The 26,872-nt window shown below is 46.2% G+C and overlaps 1 protein-coding gene across 1 annotated transcript in view; it reads left to right on the forward strand.

Annotated features, from left to right (window-relative positions):
• Positions 1–5,410: 5,410 nt before the first annotated feature.
• The window catches only part of EMB2738 (GTP-binding family protein), a 147,294-nt gene continuing 125,832 nt past the window's right edge, over positions 5,411–26,872 (forward strand). Inside the window, exons 1-2 of the mRNA XM_086501162.1 lie at positions 5,411–5,797; positions 5,868–5,963. Coding sequence (XP_086357288.1) covers positions 5,725–5,797; positions 5,868–5,963 — 169 coding nt within the window. The 5' untranslated portion in view covers positions 5,411–5,724. The remainder of the gene's footprint in view (positions 5,798–5,867; positions 5,964–26,872) is intronic.

The following is a 26,872-nucleotide window of genomic DNA, read 5'->3' on the forward strand; positions in this document are numbered from 1 at the left end:
TCTGCGTCTAGCAACCACTACGAAGGGAGTGCACTATCCACATGTATAGCATCTCGTGCATAGCTCGAGGTAAAAGTGACATCCCCTTCACTAGTATACTCCGACACTACATCTACCTCAATTGTCAAAGCAACTGAGTCCATGGCGTCACTACATACATCTCTGAGACTACCATGTCTCCTACGATGTCGCATACGACGAAAACAACGTCATCTAACGTGTCCAAAATGACCACAATACCAACATGTCACCTGTCGGTGTACTCGTGAATGTACACTCTCACACGAGTCCTTGATGACTTAGATCTATCATAGATATCATCTTATCTGCGCCAAAGTGCTCTCGAAGTAGTCTCATACATAACAAGAGCATATACAGATTCCACAAGGTGCAAAGAGAGCATAGATAGTGCCATCTCCTCTAGCTCCTGCCCATTGATCGTCAGACATGTTTGAAGGTCTACTTGCATCACCACTCAATGGTTGATGCAACCCTCGCTGTGTCAGTGCATCAAGCATACAATCTCTCCATGCCGCAAAGTCTAACCCATCAAACATGCGCATCTGTGAGAGGTCATAATCTGATCGATCACCTGTCTCTGCCATGAGCACAAGTAGCAAGCTAGATAGCAAAACCACCTCACCAACAACACCTGGAAACTGTCTACAAATATGTCTAGAAACACAATGTAAAACCTATGAGACACAGTCCAAAATAGAGCTCCCGCAATGTCAATACAAGCCTCGCCTGCTCTAGTATCACACTGCAATCAAACACACTACTTACAAGACGCATTCATGACGACCATAACCATATGTGCATAATCTTCACCGAATCAGCCCTGAAATTCAGCCCAAAATTACAAAATTCTCAGCCCTCTTGCATGGCCAAAAACAGTCCGTAATTCAGCCCCACACTACCAACCGTAGCGCATCAAGAATCAGCCCAAAACTTCTCCAAGAAGTTATGACTTGTTCAGTCTGAAGATCACTTGCACATACGCCGTCATAGAGCATACATATGTGAGCTAATCACCAAGCCCACACTGTGCGGTATCGATGCATACACACACACAAATCTCCCACCTGCAGAGAACACCGCACGCAAATGCTGAGTGCAACCTGCAATCTCTACCTAGATCGCATAAATGATGCGCATAAAACTCTTCGAAAAATTTCGCCAGAGTTTCAGCGCAAAATGGCTATAAACCCAAATAACCATAAAGTGAACACCATGCTCACAACAAGAGCTACCAAATGCGTATCATCCACACTCACTGCATGCTCAAATCTCCACAAACCTGAGTCAAGTAAGCTCTCATGTAAATCACCTCATATGACCATACATGTCACATACATGCGCCTCAGTCTTGAGCTCACAAAATCTACTCAGAGAAGAATGCAAAAACTTGTAAGAGAATCCATCCAAGATCCTGGCAATTGGAAGAAACCTATCTAAGAGAGAAAACATGCGCAAACAAGCATAAAGCTCCCACATACAACGTACATGAAGCAACCTGTTGTCTCAGATCTCCGAGAGATCTCTACCTGCAGCAAGAGTACTTGTACCCTGTGCGAGTAGCATCCACCGATGCATAACCCACGGCTCACATAGCCTCAAATGCATCAACCCAGAGAGAATCCGTCTCTCTATCTCTCTCTGGCTCTCCCAAATCCAATATGTGAATCGCTTACCCGGAGCGTAGCTTCTCACACAGCAACACTTGCTCGTAGCTACACCGATGCTAAAACGCAACCATACATGCTCTTCTCTGCAACCATAACCTTTGTTGTACAGTAGCACTACCCTCTTGCTACTCCAAGAGGCTTCTTGTCGCTTGCTCTCCAAACGGCAACACTGCCTCTTTAAGTAGCGCTGTTGGCTCTGTTCTTCACAACATCACCAAGCAACCTCTGTATGCAGAGATAGCGTGTTACCTTGCAGCTCTCCAATCAGCTCTTCAATCGGCTTGATATAGTTGTTTAGCAGGAATAGATAGCGTTACTTATTTGTTGTCTCACGCTTGCCTGAAGAGCTCAATAGCGCTGCCTTGTTTTAATTCCTCAAGCGCCCTCTACAGACTTGAGATACAGCTAGCTTATTATGCAGGCTTCGATTTGCTCCAGTTCTATTTGATTAATCCTCAGCTCATAAGCAGAGATACACCTAGTCGACCTCTCTTCCAGATTCTCACAACAAGTCTTCTCCACAGAATTTCGAACTCAATCTTCTACTGCTTGTTGGCTCTCTGCTGTCGTTGTGACTGTGCACACACGTGCTCCCTCCGCACCGGCGCTCTGATACCAATTGAATGGGATTGGGGAGCACCACAGACGGAGAGTGAGAGAGAGAAGGAGACACACACACACGATGTGGGTGGGGAGACTGTGAAGTGGCATCTCCCCCTATACAGTATACTCACTATAAGTATAGGGTAACAGTGGGCGAGCGCCCATGACCTGGGCAACTAGTCAAGGCACATAGACCTTAACCCCAACAGTACTTAATTAACTTGGCATGAACAACACTTTTGTAAGAGAGATATTAATAGAGAACATGACAATAGTTGAGGACCGGATTTACTTGGAGCCGGTCCCCCCTCCAAAAGGCATTTGTATTATAGATTCTCCCATCAAAAGAGACTTGTTACAATACGATCTTTGTGTTCCTTGTAACCTTGGTGATGCTATGAAGATGAAAAGCTTCATGCATCACAAGCATAACATAAACTTTGCAAAAAGTATTAACTATCCCAAGCCTCAGTCCCGAGGCTTCAAACACCTTTGAAGGTGGAGAGAGCTAGCGGGGAATGAGGGTAGGGAAGAGGAAGAAGAATCATCCATAGGAGAAAGAAATAGTTCCTCACTTATCATCACTTTTTTTGCTTAGCATAGCATAATAGCATAGTAATGAAGATGATGAAGATGGCAAGCTTAAGCATCGAAGCATGGCTCTTGGTTGGATTTGCATTCCATAGCCAAGAGTGTTGGTGTAGGCTTTGCTCTTCTCAACAAGCTTGGAGAAGGAGATGGAGCTCTTGCACTTTGCACTCCACACAATGAGAGAATGTGTGTGTGGGAGAGTATACCCCCCTCTCATGCTTGGTCCACACCTCTCTCTCTCTCTCTCTCTCAGCATTGCTCTTTAACATACCATCTCTCATTTGAACCTCTTTAACCTTGGCCCCATGTTGAGACAGATCCATAAGCATATGTCTATATTCTAACCCTTGTTCCCGTTTATTCTCCCACATTAAATAATCAGTTTAATATGAGAAAATCATTTGGGTTGGTTAGATATTAGATTTTATGACATTACCATTTTGTTTTTGAGGACGAAAATGCTTCTCCAAGGGGAGAGTAATGTCATGCCAAGGGTAGGATTAGGAGGACGCGACCATGGCAAAGTGCCGGACACACTTGCAGTATAGGGGTATATATATAACTAAGAGCCAAAGGGCTAGGGGTCCATATGTAGGACGATTGGATGGTTATTCGCAGGTCTATCTTCCCTCTGTCTTACACACGCTCTCTTGACACATGTGAAAACCTAAGCATGTTACCAAATTAGCTAATTTTGCTCATAAAGCTCCAACCCCCTTCCCTTGAAGCAGTGTTACAACTGGTGGAAACCTAAAAATTTTGTAATTGAAACATGAAAAAGATTGGCTATCATAATATTTATGCGACAAGGTAAAGGTGGCTATAGAATCTCTATCTATGTTTGAATACTCGATCATGGCCCCTTTACATGATCAAGTGAAGCCATGTCCTTGAATTTCAATGCTGGTCGCCCCTTTACATGATTTTTCATTCTATGTGCTAGATTTGAAGTACCAATACTGTTTTTTTCTTATATGTTTTCTCTAGTGATGCCATTGCTATTTCTTTGATAAATATGGGTTGCAAGACTCATTTGGCATCTCATTTGTATGATTTTTGAGCAATTTTCATGATTTCATGCTTTTTATGTATGATTTTTTTACCATGATTGCATCTTCACAACATTCTTTGTAGAGCAAGAGTATACTCTTGCATTATGCATATGATATCTTTTATGGCAAGCACACTCGTGCGATTTCCACACCTTATCACTATATGGCACGGGGTCTCTCCCCAAGGGGGATCTATGGCTACATCACTCACACACGACGAGGAAAGTCTAGGCAATCAGATCTTATAGGGGTGGACTAAAGGTGAACTAAGGGCAAACTATTGGGGGGGGGGGGGGGGGTTAAACTAGGGGTGAACTGGGGTTAAACTAGGGAGGGCAGTGAACTAGGATTGTATGGGTAAGCCACAACTCCCATGGCATGATGTGCGTGATAATGTGATGGTAAGCCCTTTGCCCTACAACATGGGTGTCATGGGTTTGAATTCCTCGGGGGGAGTGGATGGTGAATTGCACATTTTTGTTCCTTGGCCCTAGTTCACCCCTAGGTCACTCGATGATCGAATGATGTAGATCGTTCCCACATTGCGTCGGATGTCAAGAGCCATGGATCCCTCCCGAAGGAGCCGATGTGAGAGAGTGATAAGGGTTTCTACATGATGTTACTATCACAAGGTGGTTAGTACAAGATGTATGCCATGGCCTTCTTGCTCAATTCACAAACTTTTGATTGCATGACCGATTGTTTGATTCTATTCTTGTTTTTGCGTATGTACAAACTATGTGATGTATGAATGACGTTTGCGACTTCAGCCTCCAGTTGGCTGTATGCAAGCTACAACCTTCACGAATGAACCTTGGTCCCCCCCCCCCCCCCCCCCCCCCCCCCACACACACACACACACACCAACTGAGGCTGCTTACACATCGAGTGCCCGCGTTTGGGCATGTAGACGTGGACACCAACCGACCAAAAAGCATTGGCTACGCGGAACGGGCAATGGACCAAAAGTGGACAGCCAAGACCGCCTGCCCAAGCTTGAGCTGATGATAATGCACATCAAAAGGCGTCCTTGACCAATATGCTAGTAGGCCTGCCCACATACGAACTGAGTTTTGTAATATCTAACATGTTGATGTGTACAGAATACTTGCGCGTTCGAAAAAGGGGTGGATACACAAGGCTTGGTGTCTAAGACCCTTTTCATGCGCGGGTGTCTGGAGAAGCTCAAAAAGAGCTTTTTGGATGGCCTACCTGTCACACGAGGCGAACACGCTGAGTCTCCGTTCAGACTACACACACTTGTGGAGCACTCACGATGGCGCATACAGTTCACACTTGGCGACGGAATAGAGCTCGTGGCTACTGCCTTGGACTCGTGCATGTGGGGTCTAGAGCTCGAAGCTCACTCCAAGTTCTGTGCCAAAAAGTGGGTAGTTGGGGAGGCCGCTCGTTCTTTGGGAAAACCAATTAACCGCGATGGTGATACGCCCGCGGCCTCTCCAGTTTGAACCCGGCCTGAGTTTTAAAAAATATCCGTCGAGCATGGCGACTAATGAGCTTAGCGGCTGTGCAGCGCGGACGTCTACGCGATCTGTTTAAGGCCTATCTGCATTTTTCGCGTGCTGTTGGTTGGAGGCGTCCGCTGCTTCTCCGCATGGGCGAGGGGGTTATCCAGGGCGAGTGTTGGGACCTCGTGCATCTCTTTTGCTGCCAGCTGAACCTCACACGAGAAATCAAAGAGGGTCTAGCCAAGTAGAATTGCGAAACCGAGATAGGCAAGGTGGCCAGCCCACCATAGCTGCAACAAGAGTTTATCAGAACTGTAAGTGATGGCATCAGCCACAGCAGCTTCAACAGGATTCTGTGACATCCGTACCCGCTTCTCTGCATACTTCAAACCCGGTTAGTCCTTGGTCTCTATCGCTTAACTTTTGCTATGGCTAAATTTACTGACGTGTTGGCTTCTTTTCAGGCTGCTCTCAATGGAATTCCTGTCTTCACCAATGCCACTTATCTACGTGGCGCTCTTCGGCTGTTATTCAGCTTTCCTTTCAATCTGCAGAAAGAGGTATTCTCTCTCATTTGTTCGTCTGTGTCACGTCTGATGTATTATAAGTTTAGGCATGCACGCGCCCATGTGTGTGATGCGTTCAAGCCCTCATGGACCCAGTGGCCCAATATGCTCTCAATGGGGTTATTTTCTTTTTTCCGGGCAAGATGCCCACTGCAAAGGATGTGGGTCAGTGGGTCGACTTCCTTCTTAAACTCAAGCAATCTGAGGAGTTTATTTTGGTGCTAGAGGCTTCTATGAGGTTTTGTTGGCAGGCACTGACTCCCGCAACGTGCTACTGGAATTATTACCCTTGTATTTTGGAACACAGATGACACATGTATTGTCCTAGGTCCTTACTAAAGACTATCAAAGCCTCATTCGCCACAAGTGTCGAGTTTGGGTGGAGATAGTTGACTTCCCGCGCACATGGCGACACTTTCTTCTTGTGCTTGCTTCTCGCTTGGGTAACGTGATATGTCCTCCCAAACTTGATGCAAACACTAATCGGTTTTGTGTGCTTTGGGATACAGATGTTCCCACCCTTGCAGGCATTACTGGTAACTTGGGTGACCCTCATATTGGAAAACGTCCTTTCAAGCTCAAATGGGGAAAAATTGCCAATTCTTGTTTTCGCTGTGGGAAATTAGGTCACATGCAATCTGAGTGTCTTAAGCCAAATTTGCAGCCTCCTCCATTGTCGGCTCTAGAGCTTGCGATTTCTCCCAGAACGAGATTTCTAACCCAATTTTCTATTGGGACCTCTACCTTGACTATTACTCTGCCTCTGGATAAGGTAAAGCCAAAACTGTTGGCTCCCCAAGCACTCCGAACAAGGGAAAGGCTGCAGCTACACAAGAGACCAGGACTAAGGGAAAGCGCGTGGATTCGCATGAAGGATCTCCTTGGGAGACCCCTAAGAGGACTGTCAAAGTATGATTGCCACTTTCCTCTTGCAATTATGTCCCCTTTGCTGTGAAATTTGCGGTGTAAAACCCCCTTCCTCGTAATGATAATCGCACACTTGCGGAAGCATGGAACAAGGTGGTGCACTCTTATAGAGATGCAGTGCTTCATGGCTTCTCCATCCCTTGTTGGTGTTGCCTTCCCTGATACAGGCATGCAGGATACTCTACTCGAAATAGGGTCGGTTGATGTTGATGTGCCTATGGGAACGTCAATGTAGTCACCTCCTTCTCTTGCCTTGTACATATCCTTAGAATGCGTAGTTTTGTTAAATGCATTTCATACAATGTGCCGGGTTATGCAACCCTGCGAAGTGGCGATTAACGTGGCACTATGTACATACATGTAAGGTAGATATTGTTGTTTTGCAAGACCACAATCAACATGAATTCGCTGGGCAATGCGTGTACTCTGCAGGTTATTGGATTGCGTATTCTGGTTTGACGAACTTTTTACGTGTTTTAATAATGGTCAGGCTTGAACTACAACCAATTCTTGCGTACAATGATCCGTCGGGTCGTTGGATGGTGGTTCAATGCATGATCAATGGCTAGATGTATGAATTTGGAGGGTCTATGCGCTTACAGCCTCGGGTCAACGGGCTGTATGAATTTGGAGGGTCTATGCGCATACAGCCTCGGGTCAATGGGCTGCTTTATGGCGTAATGTCTTCATATCCATGGCTCTCCAATGCTTTGCTTTTGTGGTGATTTTAATAATGCGCCCGCATCCTCTGATAACACTACAGATCATTCGCACATGTTGAATGTGGAATTGCAGGCTTGGATAGGTTTTATTGCACATACACAAATGTTGGATTTGTGGAGCCTATTACATCCAAATGTTTTTGGATACACCTTTCGGCATAATGCTCAATCCTTGTATCGTGCAAGATCAGATTGGTGGTATGTCCTACATATGCAACAAAATTATGAATTTGTATGCAAGATGAGCATTGATCACACATTGCTGTTGTCCGATCATGTTCCTGTTGACATTGCGCTTTGGGGTTCTACACTACGACCAACCTCTCTCAAAAATGTTTACTACACATTAATAATGCCTACCTCTCTCATGAGGCATTGCGAGAGATGATTCATGTTATTGCCCCTTTGGTCGCCCAGATGTACCTTGACTCTGATATTGCTTGGTATCATTTTGTTGTGCGAGTGCAATCTGTGATTCAAGATTATGGCAGGCACTGTATGTGTCAGTTTACGGGAAGATGTTGAGGATGCCAAATTAGTGTATCAAAAGCTTCAACTTTTGTGGCTGATGTGTGCTCGTTGAGATTGAAGGTGAGCTGATAGCGTTATGTCAAGCCGGAGTACGTCTGCAACATAATGATAAATGTAAACTTGATAAATGGCAGACTCGAGCTCGACATAGAGCCTGTGTGGATAAGGGTTGTGCCTCGAAGCAGTCTTTTAAGCATTTGCATCATTCCAAGGCCTCTCAAACCATCAAGAGGGTTATGCGTAGCTTAGGCTCTTAGACAGTCTCTAAATGTGACCGTGCTCATGCCATGGTTTCACACTTCAAAAAAGTATTTAATGCTCCACCTCGAGCTTTTACTGAAACTCATCATGCACGACAACGTTTGTTATCTACGGTGCATTCGATTCTCTCGTCCACTGATGCTCAAGCCATGGAAGTTGACTTTACTGAGCATGAATTGCATTCAACCTTACTTGCTCTCGGCCGATGGTGTTCCCCTGGTTAGGACGGGCTCACAATGGAATGTTTCATTTCCTTTTGGGAGCCCTTGAAAGAGTTTTTGCTCTACATGATGAAATGCTGCATGGAATAAGTAGAATTTGCCAATATCTTGGAAAGAAGGATACTGAAATTATTATCCAAGCAGGCACTTTGTGAGCAGTTCTCTCATTGGCATCCGTTCACTCTTATGCCGGTTGTATACAAGATCTTGGCAACGATGATGGTTATTCATCTGGCTAAATATGGTTTTATCCCCCCTCGTGACTTGTCAAATCAAGGACAATTTGGCTAATGTTTTGATTGGCATGGAATATGCTAAACACACCCAACAAGATGTACTTGTGATTCAGATCTACATTGAAAAGGCCTTTGATACAGTACAATGGGATTTTATAGTTGACACAATGCGGGCCCTTGGATTTGGTCCTAAGTTAACTAACGTGGTCTATTTCTTATATGCCCATAGTGTGTCTTCTGGCCTTCTTGAAGGGGAGTTGACTGACCCTTGGCCGCTTGGGTGTTCTGTTTGCCAAGGTTGCCCCCTCAGTGCCTTAGTGTATGCCATTGCCACCCACCCCTTGTTGATGTATTTGGATCATTTGGTTTTGCTTGGTCATCTTCATGGATTGCAACTACCCTTTGGGAATGACTTTATCGGGCCGGCTTATGTTGATGACTCGTTATTCATGCCCCACAATCATCAAGATGACATGCGAGTCATCATGCAGGCATTGGATACATTTGGGCTTGTGGCAGGCCTTAAAGTTCATTTCTGGAAATCCAAACTCTTGCCTCTCAATGCACAGGAATGGCACCATCTTCTATGGCTTGGGGATATTCTTGATCCGCATGTCATTGTCCGCCACTTGGGGTACCCTATTGAATGGAAGGTCACTGCAACTCAACAAGTGGATTAGGTTATGCAACGTCTCAATGTCAAATTGTAGTATTGGAAACTGTCCACACGGCGGTTGTGTAATAGGCTTGGACACTCCAAGCAACAAATCAATAGCAACACGAACAGAAACTTCATAATCATTGAACTTTATTAGAGAGAGAGTGAGAGTCGACACGGCCCAACGTAGTTCCATGCCTAGAGGTATTGGCCCCAAAGTCTAGCGTCCCTTTCGGTATTTCTTTTTCATTAATCATCGCAAAGTACAACTCCCGAGGGACCTCTGCTCTTAGACTCTGCGTCCAGATGCCGTGAAGAGAGAGGCCCCTTGGGCTTATTTATTCTTACAAGGGATGCCCCAAAAGCAGAGCCCCAAATGTGAGTGCGCGTGTGCGGAAGCGTGAGAGAGGAGAGAGAAGAGAGAGAGATAGTAGACACAAACGCAATACTCCGGAGAACTCCGCGAGTGTAGCAAAGTCTGAGGTGTCCAACCTCCGAGAGATCTCCATGGTGTGATGCTGTCACAAACAGTGTAGCAAACTGCTGTACTCCGCTAATGCAGGGTGAAGATACAATGTGAAGGTCCCGAACTGAGTGTGAAAACAACTCCTTGTCGTAAAAGAAGTGCCAAAAGACCTGCAAGTGTTCTGTCCAATAGGATCTGTGGTGTCTGTAGTCAAACCATTTGGAGAAAATGGAGAAGCCCAGGAACTGTCATGAGAATGCACGAAAGCCTGTCAATGCATGAACCTGCAACCCAGTGTGGCCAGGTAGCTAAGCTGTGTAAAACTTCAGGAAGGCCAGATGTAGTAATCTGCCATACACATCCTCCAAATCAAGGAAAGTCAGACTAAGCAGTCTGCACTGTGGAAGCTACCATAAAGCTGCAGCAGTCGCCAAGAGACCGCACGGACCACCACCGGATGGTGTCCTGTCAGTAGGTAAGGTAATCCAAGATGAGGGGAAAGCCAGACTAAGCAGTCTACGCTTTGAAGGGCCTCTGAGAAGAGGTTTGGTCAGACCAAGCTGTTTGCACAGTAATCATCCTGTAGAAGTAGGGAAGCCAGACTGAGAAGTCTGCGCTAAGGAGAATCTGGGGATCAGTGGCCAGACCAAGATGTCTGCGCCGACCTACTTGTAACTCTTGCCTCCAGCCCTCCGGTGTAAACCAAAATATAATCCTGCCAACAATGCCACTAGACCTGGCCGGGTCGGTGTGGCTCTTAAGATGAATGAGCTGGGAGTGGCCTACTGCCTAGGTCGGGGAGGAGTCTGCTGTGAGGTTACTGACGATAAGTAAGTGCAACTCCGAAGGTAAAAATCCAAAGGATCAAGAGTGTAAAAGAGCAACTGCACTACTGTCCAAGCCAAGCTCCGGGTGACTCTGGAAGTAGTCGCATGAATGATGCCCGATCTTCTGCATCTCACGGGTAAACTGTCCAAGAGAGTCCAAAGAGCTGAAGTCCCACTCAAGTCTGTAGATCCAAGCAATGAACCTGTCCAAGAAGAGATCCAAGATCCTCTCCCTAAGTCCATGTAGATGCTCATGTGTAAGCAAGTGATCTGCCGTGTCGAGGTCAAGTGGTAAGTGTCTGTCCACCCAAGATGGTGGTGTCTTCGCTGGGAACGTCGGAATCCCATATGCCATGAGCATGGCCATATCTCGTGTGAACTCCTCTGATGAATGCATAGGTGTGTCCATAGAAAACCACAAGTCAGCACCCCCTCTAGAGTGCGCAACTGCCGAATGATGGCTGGAATGAATGGATCTCCCAAGGATCATATGCCCGTAGATGATCAAGCCGATGCCGAAGATACCGTGTACTGCAACAGTCACTAAGAGACCGCACGGGCCACCACCGGATGGTGTCCTGGCAGGAGGTAACTTCATCCTCCGTGAAAAGCACAAGCCATGTGGCTGCTGTCCACCCAAAAACGCAACTACGAGGTGATGAAAACGCTGCTGCCCAGCGATTTTCAGCGTGCTCGTACGCTCCCGGCAGGCTCTGGAGCGGTGCAGAGGGTGTAGGAAGGGGTAATGGCTGAAATATGATGAAGACGGAGAGGATACTTGCTGGCAATGCACCAGATGCAAAGCCGGGTAGGTGGTGGCAAGATCCGGGGTCTAGAGGCTCAGCACTCTCCTCCTGTTGCAAAAACGCAAGTCAATTTGCAGCCCACTTTTGCTGCACTTTTTGGCACCAAAAACCTTCTGTTTGCTGAAAAAACAAAGGCTTGATGGGTACCCTAGTTGCCTAGCAACTTGTGAAAGGTGTCAACGACACAAAGTGACCAATAAAACCGCCGAAAATGGGTTGAAAACCCAAAAACGCAGATATAGGTAAAAAACGCAAATGGATCTGGAGGGGTTTTCCATGTCAAAGATGTCCAGAAATGGTAGCGCTAGCAAAGAAATCAACAGATCTGATGTTTCTTACAAAAACGTAGGTGGCAAAGAATTCCTTCGCGATGGAATCTGTCCAAATGTTGGCGCCACCCCTCTTGCAGGCAGATTTGTAGAAACGCTAATACTTTCCAAAAACGTTGGCTGTTGTGATCCCTTGGGAGGAGAACCTTTGCAGGTGATGAAGCGCTGGTCCCATGGAGAGCCTGAAGCTGCTAATACCATGTGAGAGTGCGCGTGTGCGGAAGCGTGAGAGAGGAGAGAGAAGAGAGAGAGACAATAGACACAAACACAAGGTATGGTGAAGAGGGGGCGATAAGCCCCCCATGATGGGTACCCTAGGTGCCCAACAACTTGTGGAAGGTGTCAACGACACAAAGTGACCAATAAAACCGCCGAAAATGGAATGAAAACCCAAAAACGCAGATTTAGGTTAAAAACGCAACTGGATCTGGAGGGGTTTTCCGCGACAAAGATGTCCGAAAATGGTAGCGCTAGCAAAAAAATCAATAGATCTGATGTTTCTTGCAAAAATGCAGGTGGCAAAGCATTCCTTCGCGATGGAATCTGTCCAAATGTTGGTGCCACCCCCTCTTGTAGGCAGATTTGCAGAAAGGCTAATGCTTTCTAAAAACGCTGGCTGTTGTGTTAGGTGTAGCGGAATGATTGTTTGCGCTTTGCTCAAGATGAGTGCTCAGAACTGTGCTCAAGGTTAACTTTTAGTTCTTATGGAAGGGAGAGCCTTCTGTTCTTAATGGAAAGTGCTATGATCACAAACAAAGTGAATGGACACTGTGCGTGCAAGTGTATGACACTGAGAGATAGAGAGCGAAGAGAGATACGACACCAGAGACGTTGTAAAACCCTCCTTCGAAGGCCCCACTCTCGTTGGCGAGAGTGGTCTACTTATGATTGCACAAAGTGGTACAATGCGGATGCAATGGACTGATGCAACTCGGGACTATGCCGATGACGACGACGACTTTAGGGCTGAAATCTGTGGTCTTCTATCTGCTGAATTTTCGGGGCTGTTTCGGTGGCTGAAAATGACTGTTTGGCTGCGTTTTCGAGGGCTGAAAATGGGGGTCTTCTGCATGCATCTAGGGCTGAATCTGCTGCTGTCCAAGAGGGCTGAAAACGTTGACCATCTGCTGCATGTGAGGCTGAAAATGGAAATGCTGATCTGCTCTTGGAAACGCTAGGCCAATTGGGAAGTGCTGGCGATGACTGCAATGGAAAAATGCTAGGGTTAGGTGGGGGGTGCTCGCGATATGTAAAAACGCTAGGACTGAGTGTAGGCGAGGATGGGAAGACCAAAAACGCCAAGCTTGGGGGTTTACTGCGGGTTCTTGCTGAGAAGATGCCTATTGAGCGGGGAGCTCCTGCTGCCTCTTCTGCCAGAAAGTGCTAACTTGGGTTTGCTTATATATTTTCTTAGTAAAATTGCCCTACCTACTTTTGTTGGGAAGTCACTTAAAAATAATAAGTGAAAAATGTCAAAAATAGGGAAAAGAGGCTAAATGCATTGGAAAAATCCCCTAACTGATTCTTATGGATTCTGATGGGAATACTAATGATCATGCTGTGTGCAACCAGAGGATATGCATCTACACTAAGTGACTGGGCATGGACGGTCTACGAATAGACTCACAAAAGTGCCAGATCACTTCTAAATCTAGACTGACTGGACTGACTGAACCTTGATCGTGCTGTAGCTTGTCCACGGACACATAGGGTTGGATGTGTCACGTGACATCCCCTCCTTTTTAAAGTGAGGTACTGGTATCGAAATGTATGGCGTCGAGGGAGATCGCCAATAGCATCCGGAATCTTGGAAGGGACTTTTCGCCAGCCCACTCTGATGTGTGGGTCGTGTGGTACTTGAACTTCATAAAGGTCTGCAACGCTTGCTTCTTTGGGCCGCGCCGAAAGCGACAAAATCTTCTGTGGCTCCATCAATGCTTCACCTTCATCTAGAGTCGTGCTTCTTCCATCTTCAAGAATCTCCATGGCGGAAAATTCCTGAAACCATGTCCAACACAAAACCATGAACACACCTATTCCATGTAAAGTGAGTGGAAAAAATCTTGTCTTCGCTAAAGATTGTGTATGCAATGTAGATGAACATAGAGACGGAGTGACAACCCGTTTATCAAACATATGCACACAATGAGATCAAATTTTTCTCTTTTGATCTAGCAATCAACTTTTGCAATTCACAATGGAAATGCCCATGCTTGGTGCGCATACTTTCATGTGCTCGTTCGGAAACTATGTCATGCCAAGGAAGAGACATGGAATGTGACTCCCTTACATACATACTTTTCATCTTTTCACGAAAAATCCGCATACATTCATGCTCATTCATGAGTGAAACGTGCTCAACATACAATGTGTCATGCCTAGGAAAAGGGATCACATAACGATGCTGACTAAAATACAGGAAACGATCACGAATGAAACATTCGAACAATGCGTGCGTATCAATCATGCGAACACATAATACTTCCTGTGAGGGTTCTTTGGACCTAGGCTCGAGTGTTAGGTGCAGCGGAATAAATGTTTGCGCTTTGCTCAAGATGAGTGCTCCGAACTGTGCTCAAGGTTCCTTTTATTCTTATGGAAGGCAGAGCCTTCCGTTCTTAATGAGAGAATGCAATGGATACAAACAAAGTGAATGGACACTGTGCGTGTAAGTGTATGAGACTGAGAGATAGAGAGAGAAGAGAATACGACACCAGAGACGTAAAACCCTCCTCCGAAGGCCCTACTCTCGTCGGCGAGAGTGGTCTACTTATGATTGCACAATCTGATACAATGATGATGCATGGAAATTGATGCAACTGGGGATTGTGTCGGTGATGACAAGGGGATGGCGACGACGACCTAAGGGCTGAAATCTGCAACCTTCCAGCTGCTGAAAATCTGCTAAACTTGGGGCTGTTTTGGGTGGCTGAAAATGCAGGTTTTGGCTGCGTTTTTGGGGCTGAAACTTCTTGATAAAAACGCTGGTGTATGCAGGGAATTAGGGCTGAAAAACGCTGCTGTCTTGCTGTGCTCAATGCTGAAAAAGGCTACCTGTTCTGCTATGCTTCAAAGCTGAAAAACGCAGCCTGATCTGCTATGGAAAATGCTGGATTGGGCAGCTTTGATGGCGATAACCCAAAACGCTAGGTGCATGTGGCTGTTGCGGTCTATCCAATGCTGAAAACGCCAATGCAAGGGAGGTGCTGGCGATGCTACAAACGCTAGGGCTGAAATTGTGGGAAAAACGCCAATGGCTGTGAGAGGGAACTCGCCAAAGCAAGGGAGGTTCTTGATGGTTTTTGTTGAGAAGGTGCCTGTTGAGCGTGGAGCTCCTGCTGCCTCTTCTGCCATTTAGTGCTAACTTTGGTTTGCTTATATATTTCCTTACCCAAATTGCCCTACCTACTTTTGTTGGGAAGTCACTTAAATTAATAAGTGAAAAATGTCAAAAATAGGGAAAATAGGCTAAATGCACTGGAAAAATCTCCTAACTGATTCTGGATTCTGATGGGAACACTGATGATCATGCTGTGTGCAGCCAGAGGATATGCATCTATACCAAGTGACTGGGCATGCACAGTCTACGAATAGACTCACAAAAGTGCCAGATCACTTCTAATCTAGACTTGATTGGACTGACTGAACCTCGATCATGCTGTAGCTTGTCCACGAACACATAGGGTTGGATGTGTCACGTGACATCCCCTCCTTCTTAAAGTGAGGTACTGGTACCGAACTGTATGGTGTCTAGGGAGATCGCCAATAGCATTCGAAATCCTGGAAGGGACTCTTCGCCGGCCCACTCTGATGTGTGGGTTGTGCTGTACTTGAACTTCATAAGGGTCTGCAATGCCTTCTTCTTTGGGCCGTGCCGAAAGCGACAGAAAGTCTTCTGTGGCTCCTTTAATGCTTCAACTTCGTCTAGAGTCATGCTTCTTCCTTCTTCAAGAATCTCCATGGCTGAAAATTCCTGAAACCACTTCCAACACAAAACCATGAGCATACCTATTCCATGTAAAGTGAGTGGAAAAAAGCTCGTCTTCCTAAAAGACTGTGCATGCAATGTAGATGAACAAAGAGACGGAGTGTCAAACCGTTTACCACACACACGCAAACAATGAGATCGAATCTTTTTCTTTTGATCTAGAGCAATCAACTGTGGCAATTCACAGCGGAAATGCCCATGCTTGGTGCTCATACTTTTATGTGCTCGTTCGGAAACTGTGTCATGCCAAGGAAGAGACATGGAATGTGACTTCCTTACATACATACATTTCAGCTTTTCATGAAAAATCCGCATACATTCGTGCTCATCCATGAGAGAAACGTGCTCAACATACAATATGTCATGCTTAGGAAAAGGGATCACATAACGATGCTGACTAAAATACAGGAAACGATCACGAATGAAACATTCGAACAATGCGTACGTATCAATCATGCGTACACATAATACTTCCTGTGAGGGTTCTATGGACCTAGGCTCAAGAGCCAAGATCGGTTCTTCCTAAATGATCGAATCGTCCTGTGGGGGTTCTTTGGACCTCGACTCGAAAGCCAAGATCGGTTCTTCGTGATTGATCGAATCTACAACGAGGTTAGCTTCACTAGAAAAAGCATCAACTAACACATCATCCTTGTGAACAATCACATCATCTTCATGCAGCTCATCATGCTTGTGAGAAATCACATCTTGATCATGCAAATCATCATGCTCATGAGAAATCACATCTTGATCATGCAAATCATCATGCTTGTCAGTGGCATCCAAAATCATCATGCTTATCATCATGCAAATCATTGTCATTCAAATCATCATGCAAATCATGTGTATCATGCTTTGGAGCAGAAGAGACTGAGAGAGTCTCCTTTTCCTGATCCTGTTGCATCTGTGCTTGCATTTGAGAAAAGAGTCGCAACATCTCTTGCATTCTTGCTTTGTTCTCGCGATCAAATTCTGCTTGTCTTACTTTGTTCTCGCGATCAAATTTGCCTTGACTTTCATTTTCTTCCAAGTCGTACTGACGCTCTATGGCTGCCATTCCTTCTTCGTATTCACGATCTATGGCTGCCCTTCGTTCTTCGTAGGCCTTTCTTTCTGCTTTTCTTTCTTCGCGTTCTAACTGTCTTTCCTTAAACAACTGCTTCAACTCCTCCATAGGAGTTAGTGCAATCCTTGACATATATGGGAAAGGGTCGGAAAAACCTCCTGGTGGGGAAAATTCTTCTTCATCTCTTTCATGCTCATCACCTCCAAGCGAAGTATCCATTCCGCTTCGAGTGATGACCATTCTGAAGTCGTGGGTTCTTGTGGGTTCTTAACTTCACTAGGAACTTGGGTTCTTGCGGGTCTTGGGTTCTTGGGTGCTTGGGGGTCTTGAGGTTCTTGAGGTTTTCTTTCGCTTGCAACTGTGTTTGAGAAGGATCTTCTCTTCACTCGAGTTCTACTCCTTTCCGCGGGCGCACCCCTTGGCGGCCTTGCGCTCACACCAAGGTTGCTTTTTCCCACCTCACGTCGATTGGCCGGCCGCTAAGTGTACGGTCCGCTCTCAATGAGTGAAAAGAGGCACAAGGGGAGGCTGGACAAGCCCTTCTTGCCTGGGATTCCTGTCACTCTTCAAAAACACGATTAGGAATCGACACGCCCAAGCAAACTTGGGTTCGTGCGACCGCAACAAGCAAAAAAATTTCTTGTGATTCTTGTGGTTCTTTCCTTGAGTGATACAGAACACTGCCAAAGCTCTGATACCAATGTTAGGTGCAGCGGAATGAATGTTTGCGCTTTGCTCAAGATGAGTGCTCCGAACTGTGCTCAAGGTTCCTTTTGTTCTTATGGAAGGTAGAGCCTTCCGTTCTTAATGAGAGAATGCAATGGATACAAACAAAGTGAATGGACACTGTGCGTGTAAGTGTATGAGACTGAGAGATAGAGAGAGAAGAGAATACGACACCAGAGACGTTGTAAAACCCTCCTCCGAAGGCCCTACTCTCGTCGGCAAGAGTGGTCTACTTATGATTGCACAATCTGATACAATGATGATGCATGGAAACTGATGCAACTTGGGACTGTGTCGGCGACGACGACGGGGACGGCGACGACGACCTAAGGGCTGAACTCTGCAACCTTCTAACTGTTGAAAATTTGCTAAACTTGGGGCTGTTTTGGGTGGCTGAAAACGCAGGTTTTGGCTGCGTTTTTGGGCCTGACACTTCTTGATAAAAACGCTGGTGTATGCAAGGAATTAGGGCTGAAAAATGCTGCTGTCCTACTATGCTCAATGCTGAAAAACGCTACCTGTTCAGCTATGCTTCAAAGCTGAAAAACGCAGCCTGATCTGCTATGGAAAACGCTGGATTGGGCAGCTTTGATGGCGATAACCCAAAACGCTAGGTGCATGTGGCTGTTGCGGTCTATCCAATGCTGAAAATGCCAATGCAAGGGACGTGCTGGCGATGCTACAAACGCTAGGGCTGAAACTGTGGGAAAAACGCCAATGGCTGTGAGAGGGAACTCGCCAAAGCAAGGGAGGTTCTTGATGGTTCTTGTTGAGAACCCGGTGCCTATTGAGCGTGGAGCTCCTGCTGCCTCTTCTGCCATTTAGTGCTAACTTTGGTTTGCTTATATATTTCATTACCCAAATTGTCCTACCTACTTTTGTTGGGAAGTCACTTAAATTAATAAGTGAAAGATGTCAAAAATAGGGAAAATAGGCTAAATGCACTGGAAAAATCCCCGAACTGATTCTAATGGATTCTGATGGGAATACTGATGATCATGCTGTGTGCAACCAGAGGATATACATCTATACCAAGTGACTGGGCATGCACGGTCTACGAATAGACTCACAAAAGTGCCAGATCACTTCTAATCTAGACTTGACTGGACTGACTGAACCCTGATCATGCTGTAGCTTGTCCACGAACACATAGGGTTGGATTTGTCACGTGACATCGAGAGCCAAGATCAATCCTTCGTGATTGATCGAATCTGCAACGAGGTTAGCTTCCTGGTGGGGAAAATTCTTCTTCGCCTCTCTCATGCTCATCACCTCGAAGCGAAGTATCCATTTCTCTTCGAGTGACGACCATCCTGAAGTCGTGGGTTCTTGTGGGTCTTGGGGTCTTGGGGTCTTGGGTTCTAAAGTTCACGAGGGACTTGGGTTCTTGCGATTCTTGGGTTCTTAAGTTCACGAGGAACTTGGGTTCTTGAGGTTTTCTTTCTCTTGCAAACCGTATTTGAGAAGGATCTTCCCTTCACCCGAGTTCTAATCCTTTCCGCGGGCGCACCCCTTGGCGGCCTTGCGCTCACACCAAGGTTGCTTTTTCCCACCTCACGTCGATTGGCCGACCGCTAAGTGCACTGTCCGTTCTCAATGAGTGAAAAGAGACACAAGGGGAGGCTGGACAAGCCCTTCTTTCTTGGGATTCCTGTCACTCTTCAAAAAACACGATTAGGAATCGACACGCCCAAGCGAACTTGGGTTCGTGCGACCTCAACAAGTAAAAAAAAAATAATTATGTGGTTCTTTCCTTGAGTGATACAGAACACTGCCAAAGCTCTGATACCAATGTTAGGTGCAGCGGAATGACTGTTTGCGCTTTGCTCAAGATGAGTGCTCCGAACTGTGCTCAAGGTTCCTTTTAGTTCTTATGGAAGGGAGAGCCTTCCGTTCTTAATGGAAAGTGCTATGATCACAAACAAAGTGAATGGACACAGTGTGTGCAAGTGTATGAGACTCAGAGATAGAGAGAGAAGAGAGATACGACACCAGAGACGTTGTAAAACCCTCCTCCGAAGGCCCCACTCTCGTCGGCGAGAGTGGTCTACTTATGATTGCACAAAGTGGTACAATGCGGATGCAATGGACTGATGCAACTTGGGACTATGCCGATGACGACGACGACTTTAGGGTTGAAATCTGTGGTCTTCTATCTGCTGAATTTCGGGGCTGTTTCGGTGGCTGAAAATGACTGTTTGGCTGCGTTTTCGAGGGCTGAAAATGGGGGTCTTCTGCATGCATCTAGGGCTGAATCTGCTACTGTCCAAGAAGGCTGAAAACGCTGACCATCTGTTGCATGTGAGGCTGAAAATGGAAACGTTGATCTGCTCCTGGAAACGCTAGCAAAAACGCTAGGCCAATTGGGAAGTGCTGGCGATGACTGCAATGGAAAAATGCCAGGGTCAGGTGGGGGGTGCTAGCGATATGTAAAAACGCTAGGGTTGAGTGTAGGCGAGGATGGGAAGACCAAAAACGCCAAGCTTGGGGGGTTACTGCGGGTTCTTGCTGAGAAGATGCCTGTTGAGCGGGGAGCTCCTGCTGCCTCTTCTGCCAGAAAGTGCTAACTTGGGTTTGCTTATATATTTTCTTAGCAAAATTGCCCTACCTACTTTTGTTGGGAAGTCACTTAATAATAATAAGTGAAAAATGTCAAAAATAGGAAAAATAGGCTAAATGCATTGGAAAAATCCCCTAACTGATTCTAATGGATTCTGATGGGAATACTAATGATCATGCTGTGTGTAACCAGAGGATATGCATCTACACTAAGTGACTGGGCATGCACGGTCTACGAGTAGACTCACAAAAGTGCCAGATCACTTCTAAATCTAGATTGAGTGGACTGACTGAACCCTGATTGTGCTGTAGCTTGTCCACGGACACATAGGGTTGGATATGTCACGTGACATGTTGTGATCCCTTGGGAGGAGAACCTTTGCAGGTGATGAAGCGCTGGTCCCATGGAGAGCGTGAAGCTGCTGATACCATTGAGTGCGCGTGTGCAGAAGCATGAGAGAGGAGAGAGGAGAGAGAAGAGAGATAGTAGACACAAACGCAAGGTATGGTGAAGAGGGGGCGATCAGCCCCCCATGACTACCATGAGCAAAAGACCCAATACAATCAGATGTGTGATCTCTGTGAGATGAGTGAGATATGTGGAAGTGGGTACCCCCTTGGCCCTATAAATAGGTGCCCAAGGGAAGGTAGGGTAAGGCCTGATAAAAATCCCCACGACCCAACAAAAAAATGATATATGGAAATAAATGAGGGTGCCAGACAAAGTGGGCGGGCGGCCCCAAACTTGGGTGGTTGGGACCAGGTGCAACCTAGACTATGGGTGGCTAGCCCAGAGGCATACTAGCCGTACAAGTATGCCCTAGACCTGTGAAGCACCAGAGTGGTTGTAACATACTTGGACACTCCAAGTCAAGAATCTACAGCGACAACACCAAAGAACCACTTCAAAACAGTTCACAGTACACAATTTAATTCGACACTGGCCCGGCGTAGTTCCGTGCCTAGAGATATTGGCCCCAAAGACTGACGCTCCTATTGGTATTTCTTTTCATATTAATCTGAGTTCAAAGCACAAGAGTGCGAGCATGCGCTCATAGTCAGACTCTGCGTCCAAATGCTTTGAGTTGTGAGAGGCCTGCTCATATATTTAAAGTTACAAGGGATGCCAAAAGCAAAGCCCCAAAAGCTGAAAATCAAAAACCCATAAATAAAGCAAAGGCTCTTTCTCTCTCTTGCTTATAAAATAAAGCAAGTTCCAAAGAACTGTCCAATCAAAAGCTTTTAAAATAAAGCAGAAGCTTTTTCTCTCTCATTCTTCTATGCTTTTATAAAATAAAAGCAAAAGCTTCTCTCTCTCTCTCTCATCTCTTGCGTTGAGTAAAAGCAAAAGCCAAAATCTGCCCAGCTTTTCGCAAATCACAGCAGGCCACGTGTCAGCCCGCCACGTCAGCAAATCAGGGTTAGGATTAGGGTTAGGGTTTTAGCAAAAGTAGGTTTTTTCATTTTAAGGTTAGGGTTTCGGCAAAATTAGGGTTTTTGATTTTAGGGTTAGGGTTTCATCAAAATTAGGGTTTTTGGTTTTAGGGTTAGGGCTTCAACAGAATTAGGGTTTCTGGCAGCCACGTCATCACTTTGTGACATACCCCCCTCTTGAAAGCATTGTAATTGCCCTCGATTATGCTTGCAAAACAGACAGAGGCCATAAACCGTCTTAGCAGACACTGACTGTTAGTACCTACGTACTAGGAACACACATCTAGCACATGTACCAATCGACAGTCACATCACAGGACATCACAGGACATCACAGGACATTTAACATTCATTTGGATCTTAGACCATGATTTATCCGCAATGTAGCTAGCAATTGCATCTAGATCTAGTCGGGACCTCATCGTTGCCCGATTGACTAACCCCTATTGCAACCATGTCTATTCGAGATCAATCAGACCAAAATGCTGCAGTCATTTCGTCTATCAATTCTTGCACTTAAAAACAAGTCAAGAACAAGTCAGTTTCATATTTTTTCGGAATTCCATTTCATAAAGTCATCCAACAGAATACTGTCAGCTCTCAGTATCCCTGAAGCTCAAAGAGACATCAATGACTCTAGTCTTCAAAAATCGAGGCATCTGTTGACAAAGGAGCGGAGTAACTCCCCTCTTGTGCAAACCCACTGCACCAGATCTCCGACCAAGCTGAATCTTGGGTTCCATTTGGAATAGACTATGCTAAACCAAAAGCTTCAAGGTAAAGATTTACATTCCGAGGAATATTTGCTAGGTCTTCCTCCTCCATTCGCTTCGCATCCATTGGGAAGTAAGGTCTTGAATTTAACCAAGAATCGTCAGTTCGCCTTTCTTTCTGTGCCAATTTCTATTCTGGAACGAGTATCTGCTCGTTTTCGTCCAATTTGGGTTGTTCATCATCAGGCACATCGCCGTCAAAAGGCTTTAAGAGACTCACATGCAAAACATTGTGAATCCTCCAAGTATTCTGGCAGCTTCAGTCCAAAGGAGATATCATTCACCTTTTCGGAAAACCTGGAAAGGTCCACACTATGTCATGCTAAGCTTACAAAGAAGCCGCTCCTTTCCCCTTTGTTTTCTTTCTTGGTCGTGCCTTCCCATAATGTAAGAGCACCCAATCCTTCTTCTTCAATTTCAAATCGCGACAATGGCGATCTGCTGCCTTTTCCTGTCTTTCCTGAAATTTCTCCAAAGCCTTTCGGACCAAGTCCCTCGTGAACTGGTCGGCTTCAAAGAAAAATCTTATCTTTCGTGCTAAGGAAGGGTAGAACCTTCGTAGCAAATTCAAAAATATCAATGGCATCTTCCCCATCAAAGAGTCAAACGTGTTTTTGTAGGCATATTCCACCAAAGTTAAAAACCTTTCCCAAGTAGTCTTCTGATCCAACCAAGAAGACTTCAACAAAGCCAGTACCACTGAATTAGCAATCTCTGATTGCCCGTCAATCTGCGGGTGGAACGAGAACTGCAACCGCGTGCCTATGTTCTCCCAAATAGCCGTCCAAAACAAACTCATGAACCTGGGGTCCTGTCGGAGACAATCGTCTCAGGCATGCCATGTAATCTGAAGACCTTGGCAATAAACAATCGTGCCCACGCTCTGTTCTCGGGAGATGAAATCCATTGCAATACTTTCCCAGGGCGCGTGGGTATGGGTAAAATGTTGTAACAATCCTTGTGCTTTATGCCTGTCAAACTTGACCTTCAGGCATACCAAGCAACTGCGCACAAACTCGTCCACATCCTTCTTGAGTCTCAGCCAAAAAAAAAGTATCTCTCTACCTCTTTCAAGGTGGTAGCAATGCATCGGGGACCCGTAAAAGGCGGACAGTGGCATTCGGTTAGAACCTTTTCCCTTCAACGGATGTGTAACGCACACATGGTTTTCTTCATCAAGTAGCCATCCTGAATGGAATAATCCGTTACTATCTCCCCTTTCTGTATTCAACCGAATACATCTGCAAAATCTGTTCTGTGGGGTACTGACCGACCATATCCTCAAGTTTCTACGATGTATTGCGGAAATAGCCAGAACCAGAGGCTTTTGGGACAAAGTATTTGCCACCAATTTCTTCTGTCCCTGCACATGGACAATCTGGAAGTAAATCGTGACAAGATGTTTGTCCACCGCATCTGCTTTATCCGATACCTGCTTCCGTGACAAGAAGTAACGTAAACTCGCATCATCTATGAAAACCGTAAAATCGGCTCCGAGTAGGTAATGTCGCCATTGAGTAAGAGCATGGATAGCCGCCAAAAGCTCTTTCTCACAAATCTGTGCTGTCAATTTTGGCCTTGAGAGAACAATCGGCTCTCGTTGATGCTGAGACAACACAGATGAGTCGAAGGTGAGAAGCCAAGGTCCTCTAAGGTACAACCTTCGTGAAGATGTCTACTGCATTGTCTGCGGCAGGGACATACTCCTGAGGAAGATCTCCAGCCAAAACCTGCTCCCAAACATAGTGGTATTGCACCACAATGTTCTTTGTCCGAGCATGAAAGATAGGGTTCTTGGCAATAGCTATGCAACTCTGATTGTCGCACAAAAGACGTGTAGTAGCAGTGTGGGGGATACACAAATCTCCCAGTAATCTCTGTAGCCATATGGCCTCACAAGCAGCAAAGCAAGCTGCTCTGTACTTCGCCTCTGTGGAAGATAACGCAACGGTGGGTTGCCGCTTACTTCTCCATGAATTAGGTCCCGAGCCAAGTGTGAAAACTACTCCTGTAGTAGAGCGCAGAGTATCTGGATTTCTGGCCCAACCAAGCAGGGTGCAACCCTTGGAGCGACCATAGAACACACCATGGTCCAAGGTGTCGTTGATGTACCGCAAAGTACTCTGGGCACACTGCCAATGTCGCTGACGGGATTGGGTGTCATGTAGCAGATGTCTGGTCGGGAATAAGTCAGCCAGACGAGGCAGCCGACAAAATTCCGGTACCGCTCCATATCAATCCGTGGGGAAGGATCATGAATCGATATGTTCTCCCTAGGCTCAAGAGGAGTGTCGATAGGTCCGCAACTTGTCATCTGGAATCTCTCCAGGATAGCCTTCTCATACTTCCGCTGAGAAAAGAAGATGCCGTCTGGTGTCTAGTAGATCTCAAATCCTAGAAAATAGTGAAGAAGCCCAAGATCAGTCATCTCGAAACGTGTCTCCATAGCTTGCATTATTGACTTGATCGTGCTGGTCCATGAGCCTGTGAAAATGAGATCATCCACATAGACAATCACTATTGCAACCAAAGAGTCATTATAGACAACATAACAGTTCGAATCTGATGAGGTACGCCGTAACCCCAGCTTCACAAGAAACTGCTCTAGTGTGAGGTACCACTGTCGTCCAACTTGTTTCAGTCCATAAATGCCGAGTCCTCCTTGCCTGGCAGACAAAAGCTAGGAGGTTGCTCCACATAAACTTCTTTATCGAGATCTCTGTTCAAAAACTCACTTTTGACATCCATCTGGAAGATAGGCCAACAGAAGCTGGTTGCAGATGCAAACACTGTGCATATGGTAGTCATGTGAGCGGTGGGAGCAAAGGTCTCGTCGAAGTCCACGCTTGGTCTTTGTGTGAAACGTCGAGCAACAAGTCTCGCCTTGTGTTTGTCGAGGGAACCATCGGCCTTGTACTTTGTCTTGAAAATCCATTTCGTAGAAACCACCTTCCGCTTGTTGGGCCTGGGAACTAAGGTCCAGGTTTTATTCCGCTAGATAGCATCTAGCTCCGTCTGCATGGCACGCTTCCTCCAATCATGCTGGAGTGCTTCCTCCACCGAGGAAGGCTCAACTGGTGAAGCTTGAATCTGGGACATGAGCGCAAAGTTCACGAACTCTCTGCTGTCATAAACCTGCCTCCCCTTGAGGCGTCTAGAACATCGAGGCTGTCCAGGTTCTGGCGGTGCTGGTAACTTCATGACTCCAGAGGAAGAAACCGTAGTGTAGAGCCAACCAGGTACTAACTTCTCCTGCGAGGTGGGGCCACCGCCACCGCCATCGCCACCGCAGGAGAACCGTCATCTGCATCAGGATTCGAATCCGACAAGGCATGATCGGGTAAAGTAATCGGCTGCTGTGTAGAGAAGACAAGGACAGGTGTAGGGTGGGATCATGTGTGGGAGGTGGAGGAGGAGGTAGGGAAGGTATAGGCTTGGATGCTGCCCCCTCTGCAGGTGTGCTGAAAGACTCCATGAACGTCACATCACGGCTAACTGTGGTGGTCTTGGCATCAGGATCATAAAGTCGGTATCCGTTAGACTCTAGTGAATAGCCGAGGAAAATGAGCTTCTTCGACTTGAAGTCTAACTTCTGTTGCTTCTCCTTTGGCACATGGACAAAGGTCGGACACCCAAAAACTCGAAAGTGTGAGACTAAGGGCTTGCGTGAGTGCGTCCCTAGTAAGCCTGATAGGGAGTCATGTCTTGCAAAGCATGAATAGGAGAACGGTTCTGGTTGTAAACCGTTGAGTTGCATGCCTCCGCCCAGTAAATCCGGGGTAAAAGAAGCATGTGCCAGCATCGCACGAGCCATCTCCATGATAGTTTGATTCTTCCGCTCAACAAATCCATTCTGGGGAGGAGTGTAAGGAGTAGTCAGCTGGTGCTGGATGCTCGCTGACTTGCACCACTGTGCAAATTCCATTAAAGTGAACTCACCCCCTCTGTCGGAGTGAAAGCATTTGATGTACAAGTCCTCCTTTTCGACCATCATCCTCCAATTCCGAATGGAACTGAAAGCCTTCGACCTTGAGCTTCAAGAACGAAGCCCAAGTGTACCTGCTACAATCATCCACAAGCACAAGCATATACTGTGAGCCAGAAAATGAAGAAGTGCTCATCGGGCCACATAGATCAATGTGAATAAGTGCGAGTGGTGCCGAAGCTCTGTTGGATGCCTGCTTCGGAAAGGCAGCCCTGTGTTGCTTGCCCAATTGGCAAGCCTTGCACACGCTTGGTGAAGAGCGTATCGCGGATAAACCCTCCACGATAGAGGTCCTAGCAGCTTGCTGGAGCAACTGATAGCATAAGCGTCCAAATCGTGCATGCCATAGAGAAGAAGACTCCGAGGAGCGAGACAGAAGAGCAGTGAG

Source organism: Adiantum capillus-veneris, chromosome 26 (assembly GCF_014529385.1).
Source record: "Adiantum capillus-veneris isolate H3 chromosome 26, ASM1452938v2, whole genome shotgun sequence".
Lineage (NCBI taxonomy): Eukaryota > Viridiplantae > Streptophyta > Polypodiopsida > Polypodiales > Pteridaceae > Adiantum > Adiantum capillus-veneris.